Raw genomic sequence first — 19063 nt, forward strand, 5'->3', positions numbered from 1 at the left:
TTTTATTCCCCAGTGCTATGGATATGAGTTGTATAAATGGCATTATTTCCCCCGCTTTTGGAGCATATTCTGTTTTAACCATATATGATGAGTCAATATCGCAGTGTAAAAACAGTGGAAGGGCCCAACATAAATTGTTTTTGTCTCTAAGCTTCAATTTTACAATACAAAGAAATTCTCTGGTACATAACTGGACAACTGGACATTGTAACATTTTGACACAATACACTGATATAAGGCTGTATCACAACGGGTCGGGATTGGGAGTCCCATAGGGCATAGGGCAGCATCGTCCGGGGTAGGCTGTTATTGTGAATAAGAATTTGTTCATAACTGACTTGCCTAGTTATATAAAGGGGGTGAATGCAGGTAGCCAACCTCATGCTTCAGTCTATTTATTTGCACTTTGCTGCATCAGTTGGGCTAAAGTTGATTGTTTATTTCTAATAGCATACCTGATAATATGGACCATGCATAGGCTAGATACTGTACATGGCACAATATGTTAAAATCCTATAAAACTGGCTGCTCTATTTACTGCATTGTTATGGGACTGTTGTAAAAATGCAGTAAACTTGAAAGGTTCACAGGAATTAAATGATATCTCAAGCCTCATAGTGGACCCACACACTCATACGGAATTTGTTTATGAAGTTTTTAATTCATAGCTAGTATGTTTATTATTGTTGTAGCTATTAGCTACAATGTGAAGAGTATCCTTCCCTCCTATCATAGATGAAGCAATATGAAGTGAGTGACGAGAGATGTTCTGTTTGTAGGAAAACAGTGCCCTCTAGTGGAGAGATAGGAGAAAGGTGCTGGAAGTTGCTGTAGTTCGGTACAGCAGCTTTTCAGCTGACTCATCCAAAGCTATTGGAATGTCTCGTTCATCTACCTCCACCCACACACAGGAACACACACTGGCCTAACCCGGTCTTGACCAACAAGCTGCCGTGATTACCATAGATATGATACCAGACACATCACTTGTAATTTTCCAGCTGTTTAAGGAAAGTGGTCTACAATCGTATTTGTCACATGTGCAGAATAAAAAAGGTGTAGACCTTACAGTGAAATGCTTACTTACAAGCCCCTAACCAACAATGCAGTTAAGAAAATCCTCCCAAAAAGTAAGAAATAAAAGTAACAAATAATTAAAGAGCAGCAGTAAAAATAACAATAGCGAGGCTATATACAGGGGGGTACCGGCACAGAGTCAATGTGCGGGCGCACCAGTTAGTTGAGATAATTGAGGTAATATGTACATGTAGGTCGAGTTATTAAAGTCACTATGTGTAACCGATGTGAAATGGCTAGCTAGTTAGCGGTGGTGCGCGCTAATAGCGTTTCAATCGGTGATGTCACTCGCTCTGAGACCTTGAAGTAGTTGTTCCCTGTGGTTTTTGTGGAGCAATGGGTAATGATGCTTCGTGGGTGACTGTTGTTGATGGTGGGGTTCCTGGTTTCGAGCCCAGGTAGGGGCGAGGAGAGAGACGGAAGCTTTACTGTTACATATGCATAGATAATAACAGAGAGTAGCAACAGCTTGGAAGAGAGGGGGGAGCAATGCAAACGGTCTGTGTAGCCATTTGATTAAATGTTTTGTAAACATAGCTGAGCTGCTAAGTGTTTTAATTAATTCACTTAACACTCAGTCCATGTTGTTACACAAACTGTGGTTCCCTTTACTAGAGGATAGGTCCCCTAGATTCACACCTGTCTGCCTCCAGCCTTGAAGGTGTTTGATCAGCAATGAGCTCAGCCCTGGGTCGTGTTCATTACACACCAAACAAAAGAAAACGGATTGAAACAGGGAGTGCTGAGAAGAAGCTGGGGGGGTTTGGTTTCCTGGGGCCCAGAGTTTTTCCAGTTCTGGTAGACTAACCTAACAAGGTAAAACTTGGGACCCTAGTTGTAGGGTATGACATGGTAATACATCAGGTGTAAAATAGTTTTATATGGGCTATGATGGGACCAGAGTTGTTCGCATCATGGTTAAAAGAAAACTAGACAACAACGGTGATTGGACAATAGAACTAACAGGGCAGAGCTGGCTTTATGCAGGGTTGCATCATGGACAATAGAACTAACAGGGCAGAGCTGGCTTTATGCAGGGTTGCATCATGGACAATAGAACTAACAGGGCAGAGCTGGCTTCATGCAGGGTTGCATCATGTAGGTCTTTGCATCTGTCATTTTAAAAAAAATACTCACATTGTATGTCATCACCGTGTTGATTGATTCATTGATAAGGGACCACCCAAAGTGTGAATGTAACCTTTTTTCTCTGAACACAAATAAATAATATATAATATTATATATATATATAAATAGATGAAGTTACCACTTCCTTTCCCCTGGCCAGAGGGGATCAGAGCTCATAGGCTTCTCAAGGCTACCTGCAGCTGTGGTTGTTTTCAGTTGGCTACAGTTGATCAGACAGAAGCTCCGATTTATTGTGCACGCGTTGACAAATCATGAGGCAAATCAGTCTAAACAACAGTACTTTGTCCCTCTTTTCAATACTTTTTGTTAATATTTTTATCCCGAATTTTGGGGCAAATGCCAGCTCACTACACAGCGGCTCTGCTGTGCTGATCTTTGCAATGTGGGTAGATGGAAACCGCCACATAATGCTACAAACTAAGAAACATATCCTATATGTATGTTCTACTTCCCTTAAATGTCGAGTTAGTATCTCGAAATTTTGAGTTAGTGTCTCGAAATGTTGACTTACGTATCTTGAATTTACGTATTTCAAAATGTTTATTTAGCATCTCCAAATGTTGACTTACTATTTCGAAATGTTGACTTGACTTAGTGTCTTTACATTTTGAGATAGCAGTAAAAAAAAAAAATGTAGATAGTACCTAAAAAAAATTGTAGCTAGTAGCTCTAAATGTTTCGAAAGTATTAACATTTCAAAATGTTTTTGGTGGCAGGAATGGGCTTCCATAAATTTTGAATGGCTATAAATTCTAGTGGAAACCTAAAACCACAGCTTTTTACTTCTCACACAAGCTTTAAGTAGCTAAGAATTTTCGTGGCGTTCCTTCACGTCATTTCTATGACAGATGTTTCTGTGGTCCACTGAAATCATCAGCACAAACCTGAAGCCACGACCCAGAGCCATACTGACCAATCACTGATTGGAATAGGGGCGGAGTCGAAACGACAACATGGTAGTATGACTTTTATATAGGCGGACGTCGGCAACGTCAAAAAACTAGTTGAAGAGTCTTTTCAGACCGGAGTAGTCGGTTTGAGAAACAGCTATTAAGTCATAACTAAATTAATGAATTTCCTAACGGACATTTATTCGCATCGCCAAGTAATTTATTAATCGACATACTAAAGTTGTAATCTTACCCGAGGGTTTTAACGGTGTAAATGGAGGAGAAGAAGAAAGACGGAGACCCGGAGATTCAGGAACACGGACCCGAACATTGGTTCTCAAAATGGGAGCGGCAGTGTTTGGCCGAAGCGGAGCAAAGAGATTCAAACGAGGAGGAGGCCGATAACGACCAGGATAAATTATGGCATCTCTTCCAGAATTCCGCCACTGCCGTGGCTCAGCTCTACAAAGGTCCGAGACAAGACCAGAACTATCTAACGTTTATTCGGATGTCACCCCTGCGCCTTGTTACTGAGCTTTGCTATGCTACTCAGTCACTGTTAGTGGCGGTGGGAAGTAGCTCATGTTAGCTAACTAGCTGGTAGCCATCTAGCTGGTAGCCAACTAGCTGGTAGCCAACTAGCTGGTAGCCAACTAGCTGGTAGCCAACTAGCTAGTAGCCAACTAGCTAGTAGCTGATCAGCTGGTTAGCTAGCTACTGTAGCAACTGTTTGCCATCTTAAGTCAAGACATCCCGTAATTATAGTTTGCTCGTTTTCTTTTGTGTGTTTAGTAAATCAGAACACCTAAAAGTTTTTGTTTCATAAAAATATACAATCTTGAGCGTTACAGTAGTTTTATCTGGCTGTTGTTCGCCAAAACGTCTATCTAGCTAACGTTATCGTCTATAGCTAGTTAACGATAACTGCTAAGCAACATAACCAGCCAACACACTTTTTCGCTAGATAAGTTAGTTGAATAGCTATCTCATCCAGTCTTTTTTTTTTTAACTAACATGGTTTATACTGTTACCAGAGTTAACCATCTGGTCAGAGAAACTGCGAGTCCGACCAAATGTCAGTGAACAAGTATCAGAGAAACAAAATGGCGACGGAAACAACAATCATCGCTGCGCGACATTCCCCTTGTGACAGATTGTATCTTTCACTGTTGCCTTTTTGTTAGGTGTGTCTGGGAGCTAATATTACTTACCATAGATATACATGAACGTTTTATAATATCCGTGTTGGTTTTATGTCTACAAATCAACGAATAACCCGAGTTGTTATAACAGTGCATAACTGAAAATTTAAACAAAATGGCGAAGATTTACTATTGGCTTTTGGGGTTATTGAGAATTCTTACCCGCTACTGTAATACTTCTCATAGTTCAGTATATCTATCGTAACCGTTGGTTCTTTAGTTACTAAGGTATCAAGTATTTGTAATATACGACTGCAACTTTCCTGCTGAAAGGGCAATTTTAGTTGGTGCGTTATGCACTCGTGCTCATAAACTGTCGAGTTGGCCATCTAGTGCTGGCTGACAGTTATTTTTATTCCAAAGCCCGCCTGCAACTCTAGATGCAAGACAAAATGGCGAATAAAAACAGTCTCCTGTAATCAAGACGCTTTCAGTCTCATGTGTTGCCTTGTATCATGTACTACTAAAGTGGGAATACTGTACAATTAATTGGCTAACTTGCTATATATGTAAATCGTTGTCAACCAGGCTATTTATGTAAACTGTTGTCTACCAGGCTATCTGTCTTAGTAGGAAATTCCAACAAACCTGTAATGTCTTTTGGTGGTGTGTTGTCTCGACAGACCGAGTATGTCACCAACAGGGGGGGCTTTCTTTGTGGGTGCCGTTTCAGAACGCGGCCACAGCCGTGACCAACCTGTACAAAGGTAGGTGTCATGGACACTCAAAAGTGTTTTCAGTTTCTTGTCTTCTAACTTGCTTTCACAACAGTGTAGGATCATCGTAACAGTCTATAGGCTTTTCATTATTGTTCTGCTGTGGTCCAAGGATGTATTGATTTGCATTGTAGTTGTCAAGGTACTTGGCCTACCACAGGGGTAGGGTACTTCAGAAGACTCGCTAAAGGGTAGTCGGGACAGAGCTAAATAGGTTGAGGACCAAAGGCTCATCATCAAAGTCCATAGGCTTTCCTTTGTCATTCTGCTGTAAACAGGACATGTATTGATTAGTAGATAGATGGAAACTTGTAAACAATCAAGGGCCTCTTCTAGTCACCTGAGTATTGACCATCTCGCCATTTACAGCCGTCCTGTCAAGTTCTGGTCCTGGAGAGCCCAGCAGGGTGTGCAGCCTGACTCTCAAACTCTAGTCGGTATTCTGCCTTCTCCCTACAGTTTTCAGCCACCACCTTCGCCAACGACTGGCTCACGTGAACTACAATCCCGACACTGTATTTTTTTTAAGGTTTGGAAAAGTCAATAACCATCGCTTGGATACGGCTGTGGAAACATATGGCCCTTTATCTTTCATCAGTGAGAGAAAAAACTGTAGCAGTTACATATCTGTAGCAGTTACAACTGTTACAGCAGTTACAGATCTGTAGCAGTTACAGCAGTTACAGATCTGTAGCAGTTACAGCAGTTACAGATGTGTAGCAGTTACAGATCTGTAGCAGTTACATATCTGTAGCAGTTACAACAGTTACAGCAGTTACAGATGTGTAGCAGTTACAGATGTGTAGCAGTTACAGATGTGTAGCAGTTACAGATCTGCAGAAGTTACAGATCCACACAGCTATGGCTGCCTCATCAAATGAAACTACACTTGTGCTGCACCTCCCGAGTTATGCTTCTCAGGTGTTTCGGAGCACATAGCTAATTAGCACAGGTGATAGGCCTCTGTAACATGGAGATATGGCCCTGTGGGAACCCTAACCCTATAAAGGTGTGTATCCGTTTTTACCTTGTTGTTTTTTTGAAAATTGATTTCTTGCTGAAGGGAAAGATGTATAGTTTTGGAAGCATTACAGACCTTACCTGAAGTGATGCATGTTAATGTTCAGATTGAGCGCCGAGGCTCTTATCAAATCTCCCCCTGTACAGAAGACGCCTCGGTCCAATAACTAATGTGTATTGGAACAGAGTCATGTTCAACGGCTAGTTCCAGTTCAGCACTAACACATCTGATTTCAGCTGATTGTCAAGAGTCCCTGTGGATAGTTTAATTATGTGTGTTAGTGCTGGACTAGGACAAAAGCCTCCATACCCTGTGGCTCTCCAGGATCATGATTCCAGCATCTGTGCTGTCTGACTGGCAACCTCTGGAAGGGGGGGCTGCCTGCCTATAGTTCTATAGTGGAACCGTCAACTGTTAGTCACAGGTTTCACTCAGGCTACACAAAGGAACCTTCAACCAAGTCTCATCACACGTTCTCTCTTTCTCACACACACACACTTTCTCTCACACTTTCTCACTCAATGTCACACACATTCCTTTCTCTTTCTGCCCCCCACCACACAGAGTCTGTGGAGGCCCACCAGCGTAGCTACGACCTAGGTATACAGATCGGCCACCAGCGTCGCAACAAGGATGTGCTGGCCTGGGTGAAGAAAAGGAGGAGAACCATCCGGCGAGAGGACCTCATCAGCTTCCTGTGTGGCCGGGCCCCACCTCCCCGGACCTCCAGAGCCACCCTCACCCCGGGACACAGACTGACCATGGTCTCCCCTAACCGGCCTCCCCCGGCCCCTGAGACAGACTCCTCTGTGGAGGCTGACCTCCAGCCCTTCAGAGAGGCCATCGCACTGCATGGTAAATACACAAATATACAGTGGGGGTCTAAAATTGACAGCCTTGATAAAGGAGAGCAAAAATTACTGTATAAAATCAAACATTTGAGTACTGAGCTGTATTTTATGGTTTAAAAAATGGGGAAGTTCCACTACCGGTCAAAAGGTTTAGAACACCTACTCTTTCAAGGGTTTTTCTTTCATTTTTACTATTTTCTACATTGTAGAATAATAGTGGAAGACATCAAAACTATGAAATAACACATTAAGGAATTACGTGTTAAACAAATCAAAATATATATTTTATATTTGAGGTTCTTGAAATTTAGCGACCTTTTGCCTTGATAACAGCTTTACACACTCTTGGCATTCTCTCAACCAGCTTCATGAGGTAGTCACCTGGAATGCATTTCAATTAACAGGTGTGCCTTGTGAGTACATTAGTGGAATTTCTTCCCTGAATGCATTTGAGCCAATCATTTGTTTTGTGACAAGGTGGTATACAGAAGATATTTGGTAAAAGACCAAGTCCATATTATGTCAAGATCAACTCAAATAAGCAAAGAGAAACGACAGTCCATCATTACTTTAAGACATTGGTGAGTCGATATGGGAAATGTCAAGAACTTTGAAAGTTTCTTCAAGTGCAGTCACAAAAACCATCAAGCTCTATGATGAAACTGTCTCTCATGAGGACCACCACAGGAAAGGAAGACCCTGAGTTACCTCTGCTGCAGACAATAAGGTCATTAGAGTTAACTGTCTCTCATGGGGACCGCCACAGGAATGGAAGACCCTGAGTTACCTCTGCTGCAGAGGATAAGTTCATTACAGTTACCAGCCTCAGACATTGCAGCCCAAATAAATGCTTCACAGAGTTCAAGTAACAGACGCATCTCAACATCAACCGTTCAGAGGCGACCGTGAATCAGCCGCCATGGTTGAATTGCTGCAAAGAAACCACTACTAAATGACACCAATAAGAAGAGACCTGCTTGGGCAAAGAAACACAAGCAATGGACATTCGACTGGTGGAAATTTGTCCTTTGGTCTAGAGTCCAAATTGGAGATTTTTGGTTTCAACCACTGTGTCTTTGTATTTGCTGTGTGGGTGATCGGATATCCATATGTGCATTTCACACCGTAAAGCATGGAGGAGGAGGTGTTATCGTGTGGGGGTGCTTTGCTGGTGACATTGTCTGTGATTTATTTCAAATTCAAGGCACACTTAAACAGCATGGCTACCACAGCATTCTGCAGCGATACGCCATCCCATCCGGTTTGGGCTCAGTGGGACTATCATTTGTTTTTCAACAGGGCAATGACCCAACACACCTCCAAGCTGTGTAAGGACTATTTGACCAAGAAGGAGAGTGATGGAGTGCTGCATCAGATGACCTGGCCTCCACAATCACCCGACCTCAACCAAATTGAGATGGTTTGGGATGAGTCGGACCGCAGAGTGAAGGAAAAAGCAGCCAACAAATGCTCAGCATATGTGGGAACTCCTTCAAGACGGTTGGAAAAGCATTACGGGTGAAGCTTGTTGAGATATTGCCAAGCGTGCGCAAAATCTGTCATCAAGGCCAAGGGTGACTATTATGAAAAATCTCAAATCAAATATATTTTGATTTGTATAAAACTTTTGGTTACTTCATGATTCCATGTGTTATTTCATAGTTTTGATGTCTTCACTATTCTACAATGTAGAACATAGTAATAAAAAAAAACAACCTTGAAATGACACCGCCTGGTATAGAGGTCCTGGATGGCAGGGAGCTCGGCCCCAGTGACTTACCTTAGGGTTAGGGTCAGAGGGCACATAGCACTGCACAGTAAATACAGATACAGTGCATTTTAAAGTATTCAGACCCCCTGGTTTCCCCCCCACACACACACTTTTTGTTACGTTACAGCCTTCTAAAATGTATTAAATAATATGTCCTCATTAATCTTCACAATACCCCATAATGACAAGCAAAAACAGTTTTTTCTTTTAAAATGTTGTTCCTTAAAAAAATAAAAAAAAATGTATTTACATAAGTATTCAGACCCTTTGCTATGCTATCGAAATTGAGCTCAGGTACATCCTGTTTTCATTGATCATCAGTGAGATGTTTCTACTACTTGATTGTAGTCCACCTGTGGTAAATTCAATTGATTGGATATGATTTGGAAAATCACACACCTGTCTATATAAGGTCCCACAGTTGACAAGGGTCCCACAGTTGACAAGTGCATGTCAGAGCAATAACCAAACCACGAGGTCGAAGGAATTGAACTTAGAGCTCAAAGACAGGATTGTGTCATGGCACAGATCTGGTTAAGGATGCCAAAAAAAAATTCTGCAGCATTGAAGGTCCCCAAGAACACAGTGGCCTCTTAACTTATTCCATTTTGGAACCATCAAGACTCTCTTCGTAGAGCTGGCCGCCTGGCCAAACTGAGCATTCGGGGAAGAAGGGCCTTGGTCAGGGAGGTAACCAAGAATCTGCTGGTCACTGACAGCGTTCCTCTGTGGAGATGGGAGAACCTTCCAGAAGGACAACCATCTCTGCAGCACTCCTCCAATTAGGCCTTTATGGTAGAGTGGCCAGACAGAAGCCACTCCTCAGTGAAACTGCTTGGAACGTGCCAAACGGTACCTAATGACTCTTGACCATGAGAAACAAGATTCTCTGGTCTGCTAAAAACCCAGATTGAAATCTTTGGCCTGAATGACAAGCGTCCCGTCTGGGGGGGGGGGGGGGACCTGGCACCATCCCCACGGTGAAGCGTGGGGATGTTCTTCAGCGGCAGGGACTGGGAGGATAGTCAAGATCGAGGGAAAGATGGACAAAGCAAAAGTTCAGAGACCTTTTAATGAAAACCTGCTCCAGAGCGCTCAGGACCGGGGCGAAGGTTCACCTTCCAACAGGACAACAACCGTAAGCACACAGCCAACGTAGGAGTGGCTTGGGGAAAAGTGTCAGTGGCCCGGCCGGGGCCCGGACTTGAACCCAATCGAACATCTCTGGAGGATCCGTGTTGGTCATTCAGAGGGAGAGTCCTAAACTGCACCCTATTCCCTACAATCAGGGAGGGGCAACTTCGATGGGGGCGGGGGCCTAAAACAATTCTGAACTAGTGAAGAGGGGCTGCAGTGTCTCGCCAGTCTGCGTACCCACGTCAATACCCCTTAACACACACACATATTGTGAGGGAAAACATTTGTGGGCCCTGCTCTTGACAGCAGACAATGTTTTACATTTTAAAGTTCCTTTTTTTTTTGCAATTGTAGACTTGTAGCCACGGGGTGTAGAGAAAATGTTGCTGTTTTTTTAAATCAAGTTTACTGTAATTCTACACATTTTGCCATGTGGTTTTCATAATATATGAGTAATTCGACCATGATCACAAGTTTAGGTAGCAGGCCGCAAAAACTAGCTTTGCAATCCCCCAAAAAATGTTTTGCTGACATGGGCTGTTTCTATCAGTGGCTTCCATAAGGAGAGAAACGGCTGAGGTGCAATCACATTTTGTAATTGCACGATATTGTATTCTACTATTATAAGTTGAGACTAGAGATCGACCGATTTATGATTTTTCAACGCCGATACGATTATTGGAGGACCAAAAAAGCCGATACCGATTTAATCGGCCGATTTAAATAAATAATATATATTTATAAATAAATAATATATATTTATAATAAAATAAAAATATATTTAAAATAAATAATATATATTTATAATAAAATAAAAATATATTTTTTTAAATGAATAATATATTATGTTATGAAAACTTGAAATCGTCCCTAATTAGTCTGCCTTTCCGATTAATCGCTCTAGTTGAGTTCACGATTGAGTTCCAAAAGTTCTTAAATTTAAAAAAAAAAAAAACACTTTTGATCCGAGGACCTCATGTGGGCCGCGGGCCGCCGGTTCCCCATCCCTGCCCTTCATAGCTCACTACCTTGTTGACCAGAGCCCTATGAACCCTGCTCCAAAGTAGAGATTATATAGGGAATACGATGCCATTTGGGGATGTACCGTTGTGCCCCAGGGCCTGAATGCATCCTAGACTTCCTTCCCTAACCCTAACCCTAACCGTTGTGCCCCAGGGCCTGAATGCATCCTAGACTTCCTTTGTTTTTCATGTCTTCTCTGAGTCAGGGTTCGATGATTGAGTTTGACCTTGTGGCGGTGTTTTTCTTTCCTTCGCCCCTCCCTAACCCCCCCCCCCCCCCCCCCCCCCCTTCCAATCTGTCCTCTCCAGGTCTAAGTGGGGCTATGGCCAGCATCAGTGTTCGTTCCGGTACCCCAGGCTCTCCCACCCACGTGGGGGGTGCTGGTGGGGGTGGGTCGACCCCGGTGGGGCGTCGGCGTAACGGTCTCCATGACGTGGACCTGAACACTTTCATCTCCGAGGAGATGGCCCTGCACCTGGACGCTAACCCCAGGAAACGCAGCTCCGCCCAGTGCAATGACGTCATAACAGACTCCCCCACCCATAAACGCAACCGGATGATCTGATTGGGCAGCCCAGCCCCAGGGAGGGTTAAGATACCTTTGTGGGAGGGGGTGGGGGTTGAGATCTTGAAAACAGACAGACTGAAGGATGTATGGCTGTGGAGTGAACTGGCGTTGAGGACTAAGGAGGCCGTCCATTTAGTTGAGTGGGTGGTGTCCTCCTGTCCTTGTCTCCTTTCCTAGTTGAGAGCACTGGTCTAAACTGAAAGCATGCTTGTTGGAAACCTGTCATCCATCCTTCCTAACCCCGTTAGGCTGCATCTACACAGGTAGCCTAATTCAGAACTTTTTTTCCACTAATTGGGCCTTTTTGACCAATCAGATCAGTTCTTTTCCCAGTAAATGGGCAACAGGACAGAATTGTGCTGTCTTTGTAAACGCAGCCTCGGTGATCAGTGACCGTGAGGAACGGAAGCGAGGACAGAAGGGCATCGAGGAGGTTGGGATGGAGCCCCCGTTCAGAGGAGAAATGCACTGTGCTGATTTAAAATAAAAAAGAAGCCACTTGATCCTCTATACTTGTCGCTCCCCCCTCTCTCTCTCTCTCTCTCTCCTCCCCCCATCCTCACCCCTCCTCCCTTCCTAAGGAACCGAGGGCTGGGGAAAACGTGTTACTCAGTGAACTAGATAAGGATCGATGCCAGAAGTGGTTCTGTTGGAGAGATGCCTTCTTTGCTAGAACTTATTGCTTTGTGTTAGTCATCCTGCTCAGTGGACATTGATGCTGTCTGTGATGATGAAGAGGAGGACTTCCCTCACTTGACATTTCCTGACTGTGTCCCAAATGGCACCCTAGTCCCTACACAGCACCCTAGTCCCTACATCATAGCCCCTACACACCACCCTAGTCCCTACACAGCACCATAGTCCCTACATCATAGTCCCTACACAGCACCCTAGTCCCTACACAGTACCCTAGTCCCTACACAGCACCCTAGTCCCTACATCATAGCCCCTACACACCACCCTAGTCCCTACACAGCACCCTAGTCCCTACATCATAGCCCCTACACACCACCCTAGTCCCTACACAGCACCATAGTTCCTACACCCTAGTCTCTACACAGCACCCTAGTCCCTACATCATAGCCCTTACATCCAAGTCCCTACACAGCACCCTAGTCCCTACATCCTAGTCCCTACACAGCACCCTAGTCCCTACACCCTAGTCTCTACACAGCACCCTAGTCCCTACATCATAGCCCTTACATCCAAGTCCCTACACAGCACCCTAGTCCCTACATCCTAGTCCCTACACAGCACCATAGTCCCTACATCATAGCCCCTACACCCTAGTCTCTACACAGCACCCTATTCCCTACACCCTAGTCTCTACACAGCACCCTAGTCCCTACATCATAGCCCCTACACCCTAGTCTCTACACAGCACCCTAGTCCCTACACCCTAGTCTCTACACAGCACCCTAGTCCCTACATCCTAGTCCCTACACACCACCCTAGTCCCTACACACCACCCTAGTCTCTACACAGCACCCTAGTCCCTACACCCTAGTCTCTACACAGCACCCTAGTCCCTACACACCACCCTAGTCCCTACATCATAGCCCCTACACCCTAGTCTCTACACAGCACCCTAGTCCCTACATCCTAGTCCCTACACGGCACCCTACTATATTACAGCATAGGGCCCTTTTTGAAAAGTGTTGCACTATACAGGGTGTTGTTTGGGAGCAGCCCTGCTGTCTCCTGTGTCTAGTTGTGATGGCTGAGGGGGCTGTGGCGTCTCAGGGCTGATTCTCCCAATAGCAGGCTGTTGATATTTGATTGTATCGGCTTCCTTTCTGTCTTTGACAACTGTGCTTCAGCAGTCATGTTAGTGCAACCAACCCGCAAGGGTCAGCGTCCCAAAATCACACCCTATCTATTCCCTAATATATAAAGTGAACTACTTTTGCCTACAGGTCTCACTGGTCGAAGTAGTCCACTATGTAGGGACATAAGGATGCTGTTTGCTCCACGAACCCCAGTGTTCAGGTTCGTATACCTCCACTGCAGTTGGTTCAGTTATACACCGCCTGGCTTCTTCTGTTGAGGTGTATATTTCAAAGTTCAGGAATTATCCATGTTACTTAATGCTGGGATGATATCTGACCTGTCGCCAGACTAACCCTCCAGTCAGGTGATGTCGTGTGTGGGGGGGAACCCTAATAGGAAGGTAAACTATGATCACCGTTCACAGTGAGTAAATGTGATGCTCCCTTAAACTTTCAATACATTTTTTTTTTTTTTTAATGTAAAAGATGGGATAGGTAAACGCTCCCGCAAAATAACCTGTGTTTCTACTCCACTACACCTCTGTCCTCTTCTGAGTATGTTGATGTTTTCGGACTATTCTGTTCAGTGTGGTTGTGTGTTCACCATATTACCTGAGTTGGAATAATGATATATATATTTTTTTTGCACTTAAGCCTCTTTCACATCTAAACTCATGTTGATCCTCCCACCGGAACCAACCAGGCAGTCCATCCTCCACCTACAGGTCTTCAGACACCACCACCTTCACCTCCCTCTGGAACTGGGGGGGGGGGGGTTCACCTGCCACCAAACAGAAACAAACTGAAATGTTTTGCTACTCTGTGCCGTAATGAACATGCCCCAAAACCAGAAGAGAAAGACTGAAATGTTTTTGCTACGTTGTGCTGTAAATGAACATGCCCCAAACCAGAAGAGAAAGTCCTGTTTTTGTTTTTTAGTTTTTTTTTCGTTGCAAAATGTTTTGCTATGCTGTGCCATACTGAACACCACCCAGAGTAAGAGATGTGGGAGGAGCTAAAGTGGAGGCCCCAGAAACAAACTGACAGAATAGTTCTTTTCGTGAGCGAGGAAGGGGGGGGGGGTCTAACATCCCAATGTCCACACTACTGTTTAGTATGCCGTATGAATGGCCGATCCAGTGCATCGCTCCATACTAGGTGATATTGTGACGTAGTCTGTCTTCTAATGGGTGTTCATTATTGACTTGTGTTGATGTGAAAAGATGCAGTTGCCTGACTATTAAAGCTGAAAGGGATAGTTTACCTGAATTATTAGAAAATGCCGTTGGTTTTCTTACCCTGTATAGACGAGGAATACAGCAAGCCATGCTTGGATTATTGTTTACATGTGCTGCGTTTAGTACCCCCCCCCCCCCCCCCCCAAAAAAAAACGTAATTGGTGCTGTATCCGTTTCCAGTTGATAAACGGGGAGGGGGGGTAAGTAAGCGGGGAGGGTGTGGGTTTTGGGGGGGGGTAAGTAAGCGGGGGGGGTGTGGGTTTTGGGGGGGGGATAAGTAAACGGGGAGTAAGGGGGTGGGGGGTAAGTTTTAAGTTTTAAATACATCACTTGTTGTTTCAAGCCACACCCCGGGACACCCGCCCAACGCAGTAAACATGTCTGTTAAAGAACGGTTTGGGAAAAACGTGTACAAACCGTTCCACAACTCAGAAAACGTTGAAGCCAACTGAACACACCCTTGGCTGTGGTCTCCTAATGCTAACGTTGTAGCATGATTGTCCAAACCCAATGCAACCAAGTCATCACCCCCTGATATCCCTCACATTTCATGTCAGACCGATTTGTGTGAACTATCCCTTATGTGACAGATTGAGGTTGTTCCTAAGCTCTGATCTAGGATCAGCGAACATGAACCTGTTTTAACCCTGATACAGAGCTCTAACAGTGCCACCATTTTACCTAAATATTTTGCTGTGCCACCTGGACTGTTTATTTAGGAGCACCAGTGAACCTAGACAAATGAAGGGTTCTAGCTTCATTACCTACAATCATTTAGATTGTGCTCCTACATTTCTTTGTGTCCCACCTACATTTTTCAACTTGTAAATAAAAAAAATTAAAGTTAGCATGGAGCCCTGGCTTAACCAATAGGAGGTCAGAAAGCAGGACCCGTATTCAACAAAGCTGATCCCTGTAGAAGTGCTGACCTAGGATCAGTTTGACCTTTCAGCTCATAATGAGTACCATCATATAGACAGACAGGGAGGAGGGGTCATACTCTGAGACACGTTGTGAATATGGGTCAGAGATCAGTTATTTTGACCACTTCATCCTATCCTGGTTGCTTATTCAAACCAAGAGGGAGCACAGCTACCTGATCAGAGATCAGTTCTTAGGGTCACTTCAACCTATCCTGGTTGCTTATTCAAACCAAGAGGGAGCACAGTTACCTGATCAGAGATCAGTTATTTTGACCACTTCGTCCTATTCTAGTTGCTTATTCAAACCAAGAGGGAGCACAGTTACCTGATCAGAGAGCAGTTCTAAGGGCCAAACGGGTACCCTATTCTCTACATGGTGCAGTATTTCAGACCAGGACACATGGGGAGGTAGATATGGTCTAGGATCAGTTTGACCTTTCAGATCTGAGACACGTTGTGAATGCTCTACATGGTGCAGTGTTTCTGACCAGGGCACATGGGGAGGTAGGGTAGCCTAGTGGTTAGAGTGTAGAGGTGGCAGGTAGCCTAGTGGTTAGAGTGTAGAGGTGGCAGGGTAGCCTAGTGGTTAGAGCATTGGACTACTTACCGGAAGGTTGCAAGTTCAAACCCCCGACCTGACAAGGTGAAAATCTGTCGTTCTGCCCCTGAACAGGCAGTTAACCCACTGTTCCTAGGCCGTCATTGTAAATAAGAATTTGTTCTTAACTGACTTGCCTAGTTTAAAAAAAATTAAAAAACATGGGGAGGTAGATATGATTGTAGAACATTTAGGATGTAGGCAAGTCAGTTAAGAACAAATTCTTATTTACAATGACTGCCTACTAGTGGCTACTGCCTGTTCAGGGGCAGAACGACAGATTTTGTATCTTGTCAGCTCAGGGGGTTTGAACTCGCAACGAGGTGGCCGCGCCACAATAACATCTCCTTTCTCTTGAAGTGTACACTCGTTCACTACTTCGCACAAATCTGAAAGCATTGTATTGGTGGAGGCACAAATCTGAAAGCATTGTATTGGTGGAGACACAAATCTGAAAGCATTGTATTGGTGGAGGCACAAATCTGAAAGCATTGTATTGGTGGAGACACAAATCTGAAAGCATTGTATTGGTGGAGACACAAATCTGAAAGCATTGTATTGGTGGAGACACAAATCTGAAAGCATTGTATTGGTGGAGGCACAAATCTGAAAGCATTGTATTGGTGGAGACACAAATCTGAAAGCATTGTATTGGTGGAGACACAAATCTGAAAGCATTGTATTGGTGGAGACACAAATCTGAAAGCATTGTATTGGTGGAGACACAAATCTGAAAGCATTGTATTGGTGGAGACACAAATCTGAAAGCATTGTATTGGTGGAGACACAAATCTGAAAGCATTGTATTGGTGGAGACGTAGGCAGAGTTCCCCGCCATGTTTCTGCTTCCAGTCCTTTCCTTTCCAATCAGTGCCGGGAAGGGAACAAGTGCACACTGGGAGGAAGGAGCAATGAACGGGACATAGACAGGGGAAGAATCTCAATCTGCGTTTCCTTCATTCTTCCTGTTCTCTCTCCTCGTCGCCTTCTCAAACCCCATTGGATGAGGAATCGAGGAAATGCAATTGAGTTTGTCCCCATGTTCTCCTGCCATGCAGAATAGGAGGTTCTTCTGGACAGCTCCGTACGTTCTGCCGTGTTCAGCCCACTGAGTTGACCTCTGACTCTTAGAATACAGACAGGTCAGAGTCCAGAACAGATCTTATTCCCAATAGGCACTTCTTGTAGAGCTGAAAGAATGTGATAGGTCAACATTTCCAGCATATTGCTTACATTTCTTACATATTGCTATCCAATCCCTTCAGCTCTACACAAGTGTTTAGAGGTGTGTTCGGTGACGGGGAACACTCTATACCAGGGCTGCCCAACCCTCTTCCTGGAGATCTACCGTCCTGTAGGTTTACAGCCCAACCCTCTTCCTGGAGATCTACTGTCCTGTAGGTTTACAGCCCAACCCTCTTCCTGGAGATCTACCGTCCTGTAGGTTTACAGCCCAACCCTCTTCCTGGAGATCTACTGTCCTGTAGGTTTACAGCCCAACCCTCTTCCTGGAGATCTACCGTCCTGTAGGTTTACAGCCCAACCCTCTTCCTGGAGATCTACTGTCCTGTAGGTTTACAGCCCAACCCTCTTCCTGGAGATCTACCGTCCTGTAGGTTTACAGCCCAACCCTCTTCCTGGAGATCTACTGTCCTGTAGGTTTACAGCCCAACCCTCTTCCTGGAGATCTACCGTCCTGTAGGTTTACAGTCCAACCCTCTTCCTGGAGATCTACCGTCCTGTAGGTTTACAGTCCAACCCTCTTCCTGGAGATCTACCGTCCTGTGGGTTTACAGTCCAACCCTCTTCCTGGAGATCTACTGTCCTGTAGGTTTACAGTCCAACCCTCTTCCTGGAGATCTACTGTCCTGTAGGTTTTCAGTCCAACCCTCTTCCTGGAGATCTACCGTCCTGTAGGTTTACAGTCCAACCCTCTTGAAAATCCCACAGGACAGTAGATCTCCAGGAAGAGGGTTGGACAGCCCTGCTCTAAACCAGGGGTGGGTAACTCCAGGAAGAGGGTTGGACAGCCCTGCTCTAAACCAGGGGTGGTCAACTCCAGGAAAATAGTATATACATATGAGATGAGTAATGCCAGATATGTAAATTTTATTAGCCATGCTGTTTAAGTGTGCCTTGAATTCTAAATAAATCACTGACACTGTCAACAGCAAAGCACCATCACACCTCCTCCTCCATGCTTCACGGTGGGAACCACACATGCAGAGATCATCCGTTCACCTATTCTGCATCTCACAAAGACACAGCGGTTGGAACCAAAAATCTCAAACTTGGACTCATCAGACCAAAGGATAGATTTCCACCGGTCTAATGTCCATTGTTCATGTTTCTTGGCCCAAGCAAGTCTCTTCTTCTTATTGGTGTCCTTTAGTAGTGGTTTCTTTGCAGCAATTCGACCATAAAGGCCTGATTCATGCCCTCTGAACAGTTGATGTTGAGATGTGTCTGTTACTTGAACTCTGTGAAGCATTTATTTGCGCTGCAGTCTGAGGTGCAGTTAATTCTAATAAACGTATCCTCTGCAGCAGAGGGAACTCTGGCTCATTTCCTGTGGCGGTCGTCATGAGAGCCAGTTTCATCATAGCGCTTGATGGTTTTCATGACTGCACTTGAGTGTGCAAAGCTGTCATCAAGGCAAATCAAATTTTATTTGTCACATACACATGGTTAGCAGATGTTAATGCGAGTGTAGCGAAATGCTTGTGCTTCTAGTTCCGACAATGCAGTAATAACCAACGAGTAATCTAGCTAACAATTCCAAAACTACTACCTTATAGACACAAGTGTAAGGGGATAAAGAATATGTACATAAAGATATATGAATGAGTGATGGTACAGAACGGCATAGGCAAGATGCAGTAGATGGTATCGAGTACAGTATATACATATGAGATGAGTATGTAAACAAAGTGGCATAGTTAAAGTGGCTAGTGATACATGTATTACATAAAGATGCAGTAGATGATATAGAGTACAGTATATACGTTCACATATGAGATAAATAATGTAGGGTAATGTAAACATTATATTAGGTAGCATTGTTTAAAGTGGCTAGTGATATATTTTACATCAATTCCCATCAATTCCCATTATTAAAGTGGCTGGAGTT

At 44.3% G+C, this 19063-nt stretch overlaps 2 protein-coding genes across 4 annotated transcripts in view; both read left to right on the top strand.

The window, feature by feature from the left end:
- LOC139421752 (NLR family CARD domain-containing protein 3-like) overlaps positions 1 to 19063 on the top strand; it is a 1082035-nt gene that overhangs the window by 680459 nt on the left and 382513 nt on the right. The gene's annotated exons all lie outside the window — the stretch shown is intronic.
- LOC139421715 (HUWE1-associated protein modifying stress responses-like) lies at positions 3197 to 14454 on the top strand. Of its 3 annotated transcripts, none has more exons than XR_011635669.1 (5): positions 3197 to 3586; positions 4942 to 5025; positions 6620 to 6910; positions 11146 to 12658; positions 12795 to 14454. XR_011635669.1 is itself a non-coding variant. In XM_071172829.1 (4 exons), exons 1-4 carry the CDS (start codon positions 3391 to 3393, stop codon positions 11400 to 11402), a joined length of 828 nt encoding a protein of 275 aa, XP_071028930.1. In that variant the 5' UTR covers positions 3221 to 3390; the 3' UTR covers positions 11403 to 14454. The 3 variants fall into 3 exon arrangements, 1 of the variants encoding a protein (XP_071028930.1); XR_011635670.1 differs by having other exon boundaries at positions 3224 to 3586; positions 11146 to 12213; positions 12281 to 14454; XM_071172829.1 differs by having other exon boundaries at positions 3221 to 3586; positions 11146 to 14454.

The sequence above is a fragment of the Oncorhynchus clarkii genome, chromosome 12, assembly GCF_045791955.1.
Source record: "Oncorhynchus clarkii lewisi isolate Uvic-CL-2024 chromosome 12, UVic_Ocla_1.0, whole genome shotgun sequence".
NCBI lineage: Eukaryota > Metazoa > Chordata > Actinopteri > Salmoniformes > Salmonidae > Oncorhynchus > Oncorhynchus clarkii.

Bases quoted from the DNA above. Each gene is read 5' to 3' on its own strand.
- LOC139421715 (XM_071172829.1), top strand. From the start codon at position 3,391: ATGGAGGAGAAGAAGAAAGACGGAGACCCGGAGATTCAGGAACACGGA. The intron at 5,026-6,619 runs GTAGGTGTCATG...CCCACCACACAG, and splicing joins CGTGACCAACCTGTACAAAG to AGTCTGTGGAGGCCCACCAG. The intron at 6,911-11,145 runs GTAAATACACAA...TGTCCTCTCCAG, and splicing joins AGAGGCCATCGCACTGCATG to GTCTAAGTGGGGCTATGGCC.